The sequence below is a fragment of the Lupinus angustifolius genome, chromosome LG01 (assembly GCF_001865875.1).
Source record: "Lupinus angustifolius cultivar Tanjil chromosome LG01, LupAngTanjil_v1.0, whole genome shotgun sequence".
Taxonomy (NCBI): Eukaryota; Viridiplantae; Streptophyta; class Magnoliopsida; order Fabales; family Fabaceae; genus Lupinus; species Lupinus angustifolius.
The window spans coordinates 726,857-743,418 of NC_032009.1; the positions used below are offsets into that span (position 1 = coordinate 726,857).

Sequence of the window (16,562 nt, forward strand, 5' to 3'; positions counted from 1 at the left end):
CCATTATAAATAAATAAATAAATAAAAGGAGCATATAATAATTAAATTTAATGTGAGTCCTAATCAAAGTTTTAGCAGAATCCCAAAATTAAGTGGGTTTTAAGTAAACCTGATCCTCAACCGCCCACGCGGCCGCCCCTTGCATTATCAAAAACATTATTAATGATTTAATGTTAATAAATCAGTTTAATTATTTCTTAGCTTACTTTTGCTATTAATTAAAATTAAATCGTCCACTCAGGAGATACGTGTTCTGTTTAGGATAGGCAACTTCTTAAAAGTTAAAACGAGTTAATAAGTGCCATGTGTCTATTGAATGAATGAATATTTTAAAATTATATTTTAACTTTTTCATAATCTCAATTACAAAGGAAAACACCAACCAATATGTTGGTTCAAATGATATATATTTGATTCTCATTAAGTAAAATTTCAGATTCAAATCTTATAGAAAAAAATATCTGATAAAAAAATTAGACCCACATACTCATAGATATTTCTAATTCGAATATAATTGCCTCCGATACTATTGTGAAATGCATGGAGGTGATGTGCCTAAGGAGACACATCAATCCTTTTCGTTTGCTCTTTTTTTCTCTTTCTCTTTTAGATTAGCATTAGCCTTTAGTTTAGCCACAATCTTCGCTTTCCTATGTGTTTTTTCTTTCAATCCTGCATCAATACATATCATAACCCTTTCCTTGTTCCCATGCCACTTGCTTCTAATTCAGCTTTTCGATAGACAAATGTTATTGATGAAAAAGGGTAATATTTATATAATGATAATATAAATATTTTTATGTAATTACTGTAATATTTATTGTTTATTTTTATTTTATTTTTTATCTAATAATTAATAATGATTAAAAATGAATGATAGTGTAAAAAAATTTAACACCTTAAGTGTGTATATAATTTTCTCCATTGATATAAGACATGAAAATAAAAATAGACAAAATGAATAGAAAATTCCCAAATTCAGTCATTGTAAACTTCTTTAAGATAAAAGTGGATGAGCATGCCATTTTTACTTGCTAGTGGGCTTTAACTAATTATGCGACCAAGAAAAAAATAACATTATAGAATTAGTCTTATATTGTAAGAATTAATTTAGAGATTAGTTTGGTCAATTAATACATGCATTATAAACATACATAAAAAAGAATTAGGTGTTAACAAACATATAGACATGATTTTTTAAAAGAGTTTTAATTTGGATGGCAAAGGGTTAGTCTTTAATGATATTTTGATGAACCAACATTCTTTGATTAGTAAAGAATATTCTAGAATTGATTGTTAAATGCTGTGATAAAATAGTCTTATACTATTCAGTTGACATGATGAGCAAAGTTCAATCAATATATGGCATTTCTCCTTTGGTATATCATGAATTCATTTGTGATCCGAATTTCATACTTGATTAATTTTAAAAGTGACCCAAATGGATCTGATCCACTTCATGTTTGGATTTTAACTTATCTCATTAGATTGTATATGAATGAATATATATTACTATAATTATATAGTGATACAATGATTCAATAGTCAAGTTATATATTAAAATAAACATATTAAATTTATAAATATTATAATTTGTAACATCTAACTCAATTATTGAATTATTAAATGACTTTTTGTTATAAACTATTACTAAGTTTAATTGCAAGAAATAATTTGTTAGATTTTAATCAGTATTCTTTTTTATGTGGACAAGTTTAATTGCATGTTGGGGAATTAATTCAAGGGTTTACTAATTTAACCTATCCATGCACTATTTATAACCACGAATAAAAGGGAAAGGACACCAAACATCACTTCTTTCAATTATTTTAACCTCTTATTTTCTTTGCTATTTTCTCTTTCTAGGCTAAGGAAAAAGTTATTATTATATGTAAGCTAAAGATCAAAGCGTATCAACTTTATCTATAAAACTGGATCGAATTAAATCGCACACCATATATTCCAAAATTATGCATTTATTTTAAGTTGCAGTAGAACGACTCCGAATATTATTTTCCTTTTACCATTTAGAATAGAAATTTAATCAACATAAATTTTAAATTCATCTCTTAAAAAATAAAAGTGCACCGCAAATCATTTATGGATTGGATTTTTAAAATATTCACCAACAAGATCCTCTTCTTATGTTAAAGCTGGCTATCAAGTAAGATATTTCAGTCTAAGCAAACATAAATTAATCTATAAAAAATGACACTAATGCCCTCATCTCAATATTTTTGTACTACCAAAAACATTTTTCACAATAAACTAAAGAACTAATTTTTAAAAATATGTGACTGTGATTATAAATATTATATTACTAGACCAACTTTATGTTGTTTGTAATCGAAGAAACTTTTGAATGAAATTGCAAAGCAAAAAGTGATGAGATGGAAAACGATAATGGTTGCACGCTAGGAATGGAGATCAATGTCTTCAGTTGTATATATAATTTCATGTCTTAAGTCAATCAGAATATTCTATTTTATTATTTTTTACTTTTACATTTTATTCATATATTAATATATGATTGACTTAAGACAAGGAATAAGACACTGTTTGAGACAGTTGATCCCATCCACACACTGGGACCGTGCTAAGGAATAAAAGACATAGAAAAGAAAAGAAAATAGAGGCCACAAGAAGTTGTGGTTAAGAATGGAAATGTATGATGAGGTGGCAAGTATGAGTGGGTTAAAAAGTGTATAAACGAATCAAAATCTCATTCCAAATGTCACAATTTAGAGATCAAAACAAAGTAGTATTAGTAACATAAAGTGAGTTAAGTCTTCTTTCTTGACTTACAACTTCTACAAACAAAATGAGAGACCCTTCAATTATGCTCTTTGGCCATAATATTTCCTTCCCCGTTTCAGAACAACAACCTCTTATTCATCATCATCATATTCATATTCCTATGCATATCCTCTCTCAACAGGACAAACTCAACTTTCACATGGTAAGATTGGTTCCAATTCTGAAAAAAAATTAAACTAATGTTTTTTTTTATACATGCCCATGTTTCAATTTCCATAAATTCCACCCTTTTCACTTTTAATTTTTACTTATTCTCGTTGCTTTTCAATTTGGTAAAATAATTTAAGATTGTTTTTTTTTTGTTATTGGGTACTCAAGAAATATAGTGATGATACAAAAGTTATGTTGAAGAGTTCCAAAATCTGCCTTTTTTTTCTGAGAAGTTCATTTTTACCATTCTTAGACAAGAAAATTTTCTCAAAATCTGATTTTTCTGATTATCATTTAGTACTGTTCTCTGTCAGAGGAACATGTCTGGTTCTTTTCACATCAGTTAATATTATTGACACAAATACTTTACTTTATGTCGGTTCAGTCATATCCGTACCCAAATATCTCTGCAAATTATCTATTTTGTGGCAATATGAATCTAATTTTCATTTTCACACCTTTATTAATGATGTAAAGATTACTTTTTTTGCTAAAAAGCTTTCACTCCTTGATAGTTCATTGGATTCCTCACTGACAGATATGTTCTAACATATAGTTCAGTGAAGATGTAAACTTTTCTGCATATGTCAAAATAAAACTCTACTTTGAATCCTTTATAAATCAATTTTTTTTGAAGTACTTTGTTGAACAAATTTTGAATACTGTGTGATAGATAAGAATGCTTTAATGGATAGTTCAAAACTTCAAATTTTCCTTAGTTCTTATTTATAAATTTTTGGATATTTATGTATACCTTGGTTTAGTTTTTGTGGTATAATTTGGTTGATTAAGCAAAACATTTGTCAAATTATTAGGATCCAGAAGCTGAAAATGCTACAAAGAAGCAAGAGGTTGATCCTCCTTCTAATACAAAAGATAGCAAGAGTTCAAGCACATCACCTGAAGCTATTGTGAATCCAAAAACTCCTTCTATAGAAGAAGAAGAAGAAGATGCTGAGAATTCAAAAAATGATAACTCGGAGAAGGAACAAAGTGATGCAGGCAACTCACAAGAGAAAACCCTGAAGAAGCCCGATAAATTGATCCCATGTCCTCGATGCAATAGCATCGATACGAAGTTCTGTTACTACAACAACTACAATGTTAATCAGCCGCGCTATTTCTGCAAAGCATGCCAGAGATACTGGACTGCAGGTGGCACTATGAGGAATGTACCAGTGGGGGCAGGACGACGAAAGAACAAGAACTCGGCTTCGAATTATCCTCATATCACAATCTCTGAGGCTCTTCAAGCAGCTAGGATTGATGCTCCTAATGGAAATCATCATCCCATGTTGAAAAGCAATGGTAGAGTCCTCAGCTTTGGATTAGATCATGCACCAATTTGTGATTCCATGACATCTGTCCTGAATCTCGGAGACAAAAATGTTGTTAATGGCGCAACAAGAAATGAGTTTCATAGCTTTGAGGATCGAAGATTTCATGTTCCTTGCAAAAGTGGGGACAATAGTACTGATAGCTTTGGCTGCTCAAATACATCTACTATTACGGTTTCATGTTCCATTGGAGAAAGTACGAAAAGTACCTTCCATGAACCGGCACTAGGGAATAATAACGGATTCATTCCTCAAGTTCCTTGGCCTTATCCATGGAATTTTCCGGTTCCCTCACCGGCCTTTTGTCCTTCAGGATATCCCTTATCATTCTATCCTGCTGCCTTTTGGAACTGTCCCTGCCCCATGCCAGGGTCTGGTCCAAATTCTCCTACATTAGGGAAACACTCAAGGGATGGTGACATTATTAACCAAGAGACTATGCTCAAAGAAGAACCGTCGAAGCAGAGAAACGGATGTGTTTTAGTTCCCAAAACGCTAAGAATTGATGACCCTAGTGAAGCTGCAAAGAGTTCAATATGGGCAACATTAGGAATTAAGAATGAATCATTGAGCAAGGGAGGTATATTTAAGGCTTTTCAATCAACCAAGAAGGACGAAAAGAAACATATCGAAGCCTCTCCGATGTTGCGGGCTAACCCCGCAGCGTTCTCTAGATCCCTTGATTTTCATGAGAACTCCTGAATTATCACTCACCCTATGAGACATGCATGACCATCTTTGAGTAATAGGGTATTGATTGGCATCATTGACCTTGTATAGCAGTGGAGGAACTAATCTACCAGGAGGAATTTTAGTGTGATTGTAACTAATTTTGTCTTACTTTTCATGACACTATGAATAGGTGCCTTTTTATGTTCTTAGTATGCTAAGTTTGAGTTCAAGTACATATATGTTAAAACTTGGTCAGATGTGTAAAAGATCTTAAGTCTGTGCATAAAAATTCAGATGTTATGTATTTTCCAATAAATTCTTATACAGGTTTTGGCACTTCTTAGAAAAATGGACACTTTTCTTTATGAATTATGACTAGTTCCCTTTCTTCCTGTGCCCTAAGAAAAAGTACAGAACTACAAAGATAACCACAACTCCACAAGTAATACAAGGATAAAGTAGGGGATAATGAATACTTACTATTCTCATACTCATACATGTTGTTGTGATATATAATGCCAAATAATTAGTAAGAATCTGAATCATTTTTCTAAAGGAAAATAAGTAATATTGTTTCTCCTTGTTATATTCTTGAAAGTTAAGAGGATAAACTTCGTGAAAAAGGATTTAAATTTCCAATAGCTCTGTATACAGACATGGATAGTTACATCTAAATCTAAATATGTTTGTCCTGAAATTTCTTTACGCAGCACTTTGATGGATACATAAAAATCGACCGAACACATATCCTTAATCAATCACTTTCAACATAAGAAAACATTAAAGGTATGCTTGTGAATTGTATTTTGCCTAGAAAAAACGAAAAAAGAAAACTTAGGAATGATGAAATATTATCCTAAGATAATTTCTCAGCCTCAAGATGAGTATTGACTATTGAGTAGTAATGGGTCCCTGCTAAATAATGACTCATTGATATATAAATATTGATAAAGGACACATTGATATCTTCATCCTCTTGCCACCCTATTTTTGACTCTTTCTCCTTTTTCCTTTTTGACCTTTTCCTATACTAAAAGAAACACATAAATGCTCATTTCATTTCCTCCATAATATGCACATGTCAATGCCAATGCCAACTTTCAATAATTAAGGGAACCAAAACAAAAATAAAGAGAGTTAATTGTAAAGTAAGCATCATGGTCAATTTATAGCCTAGACAAATGAAAATGGCTTGTTGCAACTTCCATCATATCTCATATACACTCATTCATTCCAAACATAGTAGCATCCACACACCTTAAGGATATTCTATATCATCCATTTACTCATTTTTTTTGGGACTATGACTTGAAAAAGGACCCTTAAATTGTCTTGATTGATATTTGGTGTTGTATTTAAGTCCCCTAAGTTTTGGCACTCAACAACCACACATTCATCACCCTAATAGTACTATCCAAATTCCAAACTAGCAACCAACCAACGGGCGTTAGTTCAAGTGGTACATGTTTGATTCTCCTTAAGCAAGACCCGGGTTCGAGTCTTGTGGATGGAAAAAATGCTCGTTGGGAGAGTTAGCCCCACATACCTGTAGATGTTCCCGGCTCGGACAGAATTGCCTCCAGTGTGAGGATACTTATGAAAAACCAAAAAAAATCCAAACTAGCAAGTAACAACCAAGATAGAGAGGTTACCCAACCTGCCTAATTCCATTATCAAATATTATAATCCGTTTAGCCAATTTAACACGTCAAAATGACTAAGTGAGATTTTTCAAAAAGAAGTAAAGAAGGAGAGGAAGAAAGAAAGGTTTGTCTCAAAGTGGCTTTAGAACACACATTGCATTTGGTCCTTCCACTTAAAGTGGTTAACAACTTAACATTACCAATATGAAATATGTCTAGTAGTCAAGGAAAACTAGACCATATATCGTACAAAGTCAAAGACCGATATTTCATCTTAAAAACGATATATGTGGAGGAGCAACTATAATATATGAACCGGATTAGTTCTTTATTTATAGAATGAGATAATGTCACAAAGATAAAAATACTTTTACAATATTTTAATATATAAAAAATGAAGTTCAGCCATTTTCACCTTCCTTTTTTCATAATCTGCATTATAAGTGTGATGAAAAGAGATATAAGTTGACCGTGGGTTTTTCAAATAAATTCTTAAAAAAAATCCAATGTCAATTTTTAGTGGACTCTAACTCAACTTGCCACTAACTCCTTCACTTAATCTAGTTGCTAAGGTGTTATTGCCTTATTGGTGATGAAGGGTCCCTTTGTTTAAATTTACTTTAAAAAATATTATACCAATAAAAAAGATAATTTATGTTTAGAACTTGTGTGGAATGTTAAAGTTACTTTTATTTAGCTGCGATTTTAAAAACAACCATTTTTGCTTTGAAAAAAAAAAGTAATGGTGAAAAGCCTTAAGATTTAGGAATGTCATCTAAATTTTTTGTAGTTATATTATTTTGAAGGAAAAAAAATATACAATTTCTGTACATTGGTTGTTACACTCTCATAAGAATCTACATTTGAATTTAATTATTTTTTAAAAGCTTACTCAAACAGTTTAAAGTGATTCTTATTTAAATCTAATCAACTTCATACATGGAATACCATTTTGGCTTCACTATGAAGATTCAAAACTCCTTTAAAGAAATTCTTACTAAACTTCAGTTGATTATACCATCTTTCCTATAACAAGAAGGACAATATTCTCTTTTATAATCAAAGATTAGTTTCACATAACATTTAGTTGTTATAAGTTTTATATTAAAATTCCCCTTAAATTTGAGTGACAACTTTCTATCACATATAACACAAAACATTATGTCATTCATCCACTCTACTTGAACCATATTATTTACATCTTCAATTTTTTTGATGTTGTTATATGATTGATTTAAAATACTTAAATTTATAGGGTTTGTTTGCTTATTACGAAACAATTACTTCATATACTTTCTCTTATGCAAAAGTCCTCTATTCCTAAAGCTTATCTCCACATTTCTACATTCTCATTTAATTCCTTTAAAGTTTTCAACTACGACAATATCATTCACAAAAAAACATGTATTGTGGTACCAACTCTTGGATATGCTCAATAAGCACATCCAAGACCAATATACAAGTAAGGATCAATATTGATCTCTATTATAGTCCTGTACCACTAGGAAAATCTGCTCTAAAGACGTCTTATATTCTCACACCAATCTTAACCCATCATTTAAAGAAAACAGAAAACAAACTTAAAAGTTAGACCTCGGTCATAAAAACACTTCTTACCAAGAGTTCAAAAGCAATTTTCAATCTCTACTCTGTCATGGAGGAATGAAGTAATACATGTGTAAAACGTTAGGTGTACACATAACATTAGGTTGGGTAAACTGTGGCAAGCTAACTACAAATGTTCCATACAAAACTATTAGTATTTCCCCCATCTATGCAGGAAGAAATTTATATCACAGTTTTCTTTCATGATCAAATCCTACAAGAAACTATATAAATCTAAATCAATATACTTTAAGAGATAACAAGGCCATGAATGTCTTCATAATTTCAACTTGTCTATAAAACAGATGAAGCCTCAAAAGATTTGTGAAGAATAATAACTACAAGGTCATCATCTTAACCCTCATCCTAACATTCAACCATCCAATAAGTTATTATGAGTATAAATGTTATTGGATTCTGCAACCCCCAGAATCGGGTCCACGCTGGACAGTCCCATAAGCTGATATTTCCAGAAGATCCATATCTCGATCTGTAATACATCCATCACTCCATAAAAAAAAGTTCCAATTACATACTTTACCCCTAATATAACTGCTAGTATCATACCTGAAACCTTGCAATAACGACTCCTCTGAATAAGTTCCGCTTTGGACATATCAGTTCGATTACCCTTTGATCGATTAACGGTTGCCTGAAAAAAAAACATAGATAGAAGATTTTATAACATCGAATAACTGACAAGTTGCTAATAATCTTGGCTTAGAAAAGAAAATAGAGCATGCATCCAAACCATACAGTAACAAGGAGTAAAGTAGCAAAACTGAACAATATGAAAATTGAAATGAACAAGACAAAGTCGATTAAAAGAGGAAAATTATTAAACAGTCTTATATTATTAATGCCAACCCTTGTATGATTCATCACTAGAAAGTTGGAGATCAAAAAGACAAAAAAGTAAGAAGATTTGGGGGAGCTAAATTATCTGTCCAATTAAGTAAATGGTACTTCACTATAACTACATTTTGATAGCCAAAACAATAAGCCTATTTTGCTTACTGCTGTAACCAAAAACAAAATGCTTGCAACAAATATACTGATATCATTGTATCTAACAGGAAACTCTCCGTTGAAATATGCATAGATGTAATCATGTAATGAATAATGTTTACAATACTTAATTGAGAAATCACCATGTAAGGCAGTTATAACATGAGCCCTACTACAGCCCCTGCCGAGTTCTTTCTCCAAATGGAAACAGAGAAACGGAGTGAGTGAGAGACATACCTGCAATACTTGACAGTTTTCCAGAGTGCTTTCTCCTCCCTGTAGTTCAGAAAAGACTTGAATGAAGAACAATCATAAAGAAAATCAAAACCAGATCAGTTAATGAGTTGGTCACTCCCATGATGGTCACGGTATATTTCGATGAAGGCAATAGAAAGGTAAGAGATTAAAGGAAAAAGGAAAAGATGGGAATTTATGTATAGGAGGGCTTAAGGAATCATTTTTTGTGTTTTTGTTTGGGTTTATAATCCACCAAAATTGATGGAACTTTAAACTACTAATAAAAATGAATGAAATAGGATGGAGATTTGGAGAATCGCGTAAAAACCCTCATCCTCATACTTTCTCCTCCATCACAGCTGCAGTGATCTCACAATAAATATGCCCAGAAAATGGTAATTCCTCAATTGAAGCATATCCTCAACAAGGTGAAACATTGTGATTCATGAAAAGAAACCAACCACAAATTCCATTGAAGACGGTGGTCCTCCATTAATGTGGGGATATGCAATATGTGAATCATCACACAGATGAAATGCAGAAATAGACCTGCAGCCTCCACATAAGCCTATCGGACCAGGCGAAAGGTTATCTTTAACTCATAAGACAACTTGACTCATGACAACTAGAAAGAAGTTGGGATCTTGCTCTGATATATGTTAAAGTTTCATCTTAAAACCAATTGGCACTGAGAGGAATAACCCAACAGATATTTGAACTATCCCCGAGACAATGAGGTAGGCGATGTGAAATTTACTTTCCAACAGCAATATATAAATTATGGCCGGAAAAGCAACACAGTGAAAGAAATAAATTGAAATAAACTTCACTTAGAACTAGTATACATACTAATAGATTTACAGAAAGTCACAAATAAAATATAAATTAAAAAGAAAATAAGAAACCTTAGAATAAGGGAGAATGTGATCGTAATCGTGACAGAGACAACCAGGGCAACCTACGAGCTTGCGAAAGACGATGTTACCGATAGCATCCCTCCGCCACCGTTCGGGGTCGCGTCCCTTGACCTTGTCGGCCTTATCCCAGCACCGCTGCTTCACGGTGTAAGGGAAGCTCCGGGGATTATAGTTAGGGTTAAGAGTAAGGTCTTCAAATTGAGATGAAGTAGTATCGATGAGAGTGGTAGAAGCAGAATGTGAAGTGGCAGAAGATGAACGAGATAACTTGGATGAAGTGGTTTTTGATCGGTCCCTGAGCGGTGAGGATGGCGGTGGCGGTGGCGGCGGTGGCGGCGGAGTACGGCTTCTTCTCCTCCTCCTTTCGTCTTTTATACTCGCGAAAGAAGATGAACTCATTTCCTCATCCACTTTCGTTTCCGTCTCCGACATTAACAATTTCTTTTCTTTTTTTTATATGGATTAGAAACCATTTATTTTCTATTTCACTTATTATTTATCTTTGTTTTTCCCCTTGTTTTTTTACTTTATAAATAATCTAATGCTATAACGGGGTATTAGTTAAAAAAATAAAACAGGTAATTTTGTATGAAAAATGTTGCTTTGATAAAATACTCTATTTATTTTTAATATTAATATTAAATATCAAGATAGATGATACATAGATCGCGCATAAAACTCAGATATTATTAGTACATCGGGATAAAGAAGAAAACGTGGCAAAAGAAGGTGAATGGCAGATAGAGAGGTAGAGAGAAAGGTATGTGTTGTATTGAAAATCTGACCGTCCATTCGTAAACAAAAAAGTGAGCACCGAAATAACAGCCACACCCATCGTCCTTCCAAAAACTTGTTACCTCTTACATCTCTCCATTTCTTCCTCTCTTTTCATTATTCCCCCCTACCCATCAATCAATTTTCTTCACTCTCTCAACAAGGTTCGTTTTTTTCTTCTTTTCTTATATCAAAAACAATGCTTTCGTGTTTTCGTTGCATGATTCGTATCATAGTTAAGATGTGCATGCAGGATGGGAAGAGTTAAACTAAAGATAAAGAAATTAGAGAGCACAAGCAACAGGCAAGTTACTTATTCTAAACGCAAAAGTGGAATTTTGAAGAAAGCTAAGGAATTATCGATACTATGTGATATACCTATTGCTCTTCTTATGTTTTCACCAACTGGGAAACCAACATTGCTTCAAGGAGAGCGAAGGTAATCATAATCGTAATTATAATCATAATCATAATCATTATCACATTAGCCATTTCTGAGAGATAAGTTGTTGCTACTGAGTTTGAATGTTTATGCATTGGCTTAGAGGAACTACAAATTATAAGCTCTGCTAAAAATTACATGCATGTCTTGGTATTTGATATGCTAGGCATTGGTTAGTGTATGGATTTTATTTCAAGAAATGTGGACAGCCTTTGCTTTAGGTGCAAGTAATGTTTTAGAGGGGAAAATATAGTGAGATTTGTTTTATACTATGTCGCATCTCTTTTGAATCGTGCATGCGATTCTATTTAAGTATTGGGACAACAAAGTTTCCTCGTGAGCAAAAAGTTTACCAGACTTGCTTAATTGTAACTTCTATATGGTAATCATGAAGAAGGGGGAAAAGGGTATATATGAAACTATGAATTTTAGATATTTTTTATTTGAATTCATATGTTGCAGACTTTCTTTTATAGGTTGAATTTTGTATAGCAGTTTTTAAATCTTCTGGGAAATCGCAAATGTGGAAACACATTCTGTTTCAATTATGATTAATCAGTTTATAACATCACAGCTAGTTCATCCAGGTTTAGAATTCTTCCTCTTAACTCTTGAGGCTTAGTTTGAGTTGAACTAAGTTTGATTGTTAGATCATGTAATATGTTGGAATAGATCATGTTATATTATAGATACTGTGTGGTTATCTTCATCGTAAATGGGGTGCCCATGATCCATCACGTTGTTCACAAATCTTATTTTCCTGAGGGTAGCTAGTACCCTGTCAATGCTTTACTTATTTTAGCAACTCCAATATTATATGTGATGCTAACCTAGTCCAGTTTAATATCCTAAATGATACGAAAAAAACTCAACCATATTGCAGTTTATCTGGCTTACCTTTCTTTGTTATTTTTGCACCCCTACTGATGTAGAACCAGTTTTCAAATTTAATGTTCATTACTTCATTTTCATAAATGTGGAAGAGGTCAATTTCTACGAACCTAGTGTGTTCATAGGATATTAATATAAAACTATCTTTTAGTTGTTTAAAATTCAAAAGAAATGATTACATCAGACATCAGGATTTTAATAATTCTGCACAATGGTTATCATTTACAGCAATTTTGAGGAGGTCATTACAAAATTTGCTCAACTTAGCCCACAAGAAAGGGCCAAAAGGTTTGCCAAAAATTCTGCTGAAGCTTTATGGTTCTTATTTTTCATTTGTTAGTGGTAAATGAGCTGATATATTTTCTAATTTTAATTGACCAGGAAATTGGAAAGCCTTGAAGTAAGATAACATGCCTTTCACATAACCTTTTACATATACTGCTTTTCTTACATCAAGTGCACATATCTAATGTTGTCTCTCAACATTAGCTGGTTCCTAAAATTCCAATTTGTTTCAAAACATAGGTTCTGAAGAAAACCTTCAAGAAGTTGGATCATGATGTAAAAATACAAGATTTTTTGGGTTCAAGGTAAGTGAGTGTGTTTATCAGATTATCAACTTTGTAAGAGCTTTTCAAGGGTCTGAATTTTCCTTTTTTTCTTGCAGCAGTCAAACAGTGGAGGTACAACTTATTTATAAGCATCAACATGGTTAATAATACGCTCAGAATCTTATATTAGTTAAACAACCAAATTGTTTTGAGCTGAATTGCCATTTTCAGGAATTAACTCATCAAGTGAGGGTTCTACAAACTCAGCTTTCAGAAGTACATCAAAGACTGAGGTGTAACTTTGGAGCTTTTGGTTGTTAAAGTATTTCTTTTTTCTTTTTGGTGTTATCTTATTGCTATCTTTCTGAATTATTCACTTGACGGTTGCATTTGTTGTTAGAGCTTTGCAACCACTGAGTTATTTCTATGCCCTTATATAACATGCACATGTATCTTTTTCTTGCACATTTGAATTCTGGTATATTCCTTTGTGCTATAGAATGAACATGACATATCTAGATATCCTTATTCACATGCTATCACAAAAATGCGCTTATGGGAACTGGGGTATTCCTGTGCAAAATTAAGTCATTGCAATTTAGTATAAAGTTGTTAAACTATGCTACTTGTTGATGTGTGACTAAAATATTATAAACTAGTTAATAGTCTTACAAAAGATGGAGCCGTGATCTATAATCATTACATCCATTATGTAGTCTGTAGTTTTCAAGTGCTGGCTGATTGGCTGGGAAAAAACTTCTAGAAGACATTCTGTATAATATATTCTCCCATTCATGAATTTTAATACACATTTTTTTACATCTTGGACTCTCCTTAGGCTTTCAAGGCATTACACCATTATACTACTCGACCTCTCTTGAATGTACAAATTTTCCTTGTCTTAGAAACAATTATCTTAGCTGTTAGGCAGGGGTTTGCTTTGTACATTGAATAGTTCCTGTGCATTGAATTTCACCAAGTAAATGTGAAGTATGAATTAGTATCCAATAACTCACAAAAATGGTTGCTATTTAAACCTCATGCATGTATTGGAAGTGATGAATGTTTGAGTGGCCATCATGGACTAACATTGTTTTACATTTGCAATTTTTTCAGCTATTGGAGTAATCTTGACAAGATTAATAACTTGGAACATCTTCGGCAAATGGAAGACTCGTTAAGGGAATCCATCAATCGAGTGTGTCTACAGAAGGTAAGATTTTGTTTCGTGTAGACTAGCTTTATTATTCTGTCACAATCATGTGTCTGGTTGTTCTTTCTGTTAAAAGAGTTATGAAGTGGTGTTTCTTAACAAAATTGTTTTCATTGGCAGGATAATTTAGGAAAGCACCAACTAATTCCACTTAATTGTGCTAACCAGGTAGAAAATGTTGTACTCTCTCATTGTGCGTTAATACGTCTTGTCCTTTTTATAGGATGAACCTTATTTGGGATTGTATTGTTCCGTAGTTACAGGAAGGGATGAATTTACCCATGATGATGGCTGGTCTGCAAGAGTCCCAACCCCTGTCTTGGCTTTTGAATAATGATAACCATCACCAGTTGATGTTACCCAACGAACCAAAATTTCTAGCATTTAGGTAAGTTAACAGCTGCATGAAGCTGGCACTCTTAATTCTACTGAGCTTTTCGCCACTCCTGTGCTAACGGAACCTGAACTGCATTCTTTCTATGAAAGCTCTAATGATTTTATCAAATTTTCTTTCTGGATGTGATTATAGACAACTTGTGTTTCATTCTGCAATGAATCACTGACTAACTAGATTGTATAACATACAGCGATAATACCAATAGAGATGCTGAGTGCTCCACTAACATTTCACTCCCAGGCTATTCTGGTTATAATATTGGCAATGGCAAACTTGAGGTTGGAAGCTCTCCCCAGGTCACGACTTTGGGTCATGGAGGTTGTGCCATGAATGAGTTAAATGGAACTGCTTCCTTAAATGTTCAACATTGTGAGCAGTTTGCATACCCTCCTCATCCACCGGATAATGAGGAAATGAAACATCACCATGCAATAAACAGTAAACCAAATACTATGGATTACCAAGTTCATAATAACTTTGATCTGCCTAGATCACTGTTTGAAAATGGACATCAGTGCTGGAATTCTGGCTCTGGGCCTTGTGGGGTTGCTATGTATAATGAAAACGGCTTCCATAGGGTAAGCAGTACTTTCTTGCTTGATTAGTTTCAAAGTCCAGGGTAGGTTTTTAATTTGCTGAAATTGCTCTATGTTCCGGTTCTTTTGGTCTCTAATTTTCTATAGACAACAATGTTATTTGTCCTCCCAAATTACATCATACTAGTAGGACTTCCTTTTTAGCAAAAGAACTGAGGTTCTCACAATTCCTCTTTCTTTTGTAATCTATATTTTTGTTTCAAGAAAAAATTGTCCAAACGGAGTACAAAAAACATGATTGTTCTAGCGAAACAACGTTTCTATGGTTGGTTTCTAATTTCCTGTATTCTGCAGTAACTGATTGGCTCCACCAGCAATGCTATCTTTTGTCTGCTGAGAAGAATTTTAGCAGAAAGGATGTGACCAATGCTTGTAAATCAATATATGCAGAATCGCCGGAATAGGTTGCCTCTCCACCTCTGAGGACGGCGGTGCTCATAAGGTTGGGTTGTGTTAGCTGATAGGTGTACATATTACATGACTTATAGGGTGCAGTTTGTCCACAGACAACTGTTTTAGTTATCTTGATTTTGTAATTAATTCAGTGATCATGTTAGTTATCTTGGCTAACTTGGTTACTGGTAGATTTGTAACTAATTAAGTCATCCAAGCTGTAAATTTGAATTTGGTAGAAAATGAAAGTAATTTTACATATTTTTAGTTGTCTTTGAACATTATTTCTTGAAGTCAAATATTCAATTACTAAGCAATACTCCTGAATCTAAATAACAATATGAAACCATCTTAGTTCATGTGTACGTGAATAAGGTTGGTTCTATCCAACCAAACCCAAATATTTAAAAATTTATCCACTTCCCTGTGAAGTTTGGCAATGATGCATGAACATGAAAATAGGTAGTTATATGGCCAGAGAAAGATTGCATGTTCCAGGATTAATGGTCTCAGTTATATCACTGTTGATATGGAATAAATCATTAATGCATGACTAAGTAATAAATTTTTTTGTGGCTGGCTTCTAAGTATTTTTCTTTGGAAATTTCTTGTGTCTGTTTGATCTTTGGTTAGTGTAGTGATATCTGGGATCGGACGGCCTGCATGCATTTTGGCTTATCCATTTGTTGCTTGTTATCCACAAAATCCATCTTTTCATTTTTTTGATGGCTTGGGAAAGATAATGTAGGGTCATAGTGTGCCATGCAGGAATATATCTTCTAATCTTATACATACAATGATCATTTGTCCCCAACCATGTCTCATTACTTGTTCCAAGTCTATCACATTTTGTCACATAAATAACAGAAAAATTTTAAAAACAAAAGATCACATGGAATAAGACACCGTTAGATTTTTC

At 33.0% G+C, this 16,562-nt stretch overlaps 3 protein-coding genes across 8 annotated transcripts; 2 read left to right on the top strand and 1 right to left on the bottom strand.

The window, feature by feature from the left end:
* Positions 2,719–5,292, top strand: LOC109344138 (cyclic dof factor 3-like). Of its 2 annotated transcripts, XM_019582783.1 has the most exons (3): positions 2,719–2,959; positions 3,783–5,020; positions 5,051–5,292. In XM_019582783.1, exons 1-2 carry the CDS (start codon positions 2,822–2,824, stop codon positions 5,004–5,006), a joined length of 1,362 nt encoding a protein of 453 aa, XP_019438328.1. In that variant the 5' UTR covers positions 2,719–2,821; the 3' UTR covers positions 5,007–5,020; positions 5,051–5,292. The 2 variants fall into 2 exon arrangements, with proteins under 2 accessions (XP_019438328.1, XP_019438320.1); XM_019582775.1 differs by having other exon boundaries at positions 2,720–2,959; positions 3,783–5,292.
* LOC109344162 lies at positions 8,295–10,837 on the bottom strand. Its single transcript, XM_019582807.1, has 4 exons — positions 10,375–10,837; positions 9,470–9,508; positions 8,792–8,876; positions 8,295–8,714 (listed from the first exon to the last, which is right to left on the bottom strand). Exons 1-4 carry the CDS (start codon positions 10,816–10,818, stop codon positions 8,632–8,634), a joined length of 651 nt encoding a protein of 216 aa, XP_019438352.1. The 5' UTR covers positions 10,819–10,837; the 3' UTR covers positions 8,295–8,631.
* LOC109344171 (agamous-like MADS-box protein AGL65) lies at positions 11,105–15,937 on the top strand. Of its 5 annotated transcripts, XM_019582843.1 has the most exons (12): positions 11,108–11,324; positions 11,414–11,599; positions 12,722–12,781; positions 12,875–12,893; positions 13,019–13,083; positions 13,161–13,176; positions 13,276–13,337; positions 14,161–14,257; positions 14,378–14,425; positions 14,515–14,645; positions 14,845–15,232; positions 15,545–15,937. In XM_019582843.1, exons 2-12 carry the CDS (start codon positions 11,415–11,417, stop codon positions 15,545–15,547), a joined length of 1,074 nt encoding a protein of 357 aa, XP_019438388.1. In that variant the 5' UTR covers positions 11,108–11,324; position 11,414; the 3' UTR covers positions 15,548–15,937. The 5 variants fall into 5 exon arrangements, with proteins under 5 accessions (XP_019438380.1, XP_019438372.1, XP_019438363.1 ...); XM_019582835.1 differs by lacking the exon at positions 15,545–15,937 and having other exon boundaries at positions 11,105–11,324; positions 14,521–14,645; positions 14,845–15,509; XM_019582827.1 differs by lacking the exon at positions 15,545–15,937 and having other exon boundaries at positions 11,106–11,324; positions 13,164–13,176; positions 14,845–15,508.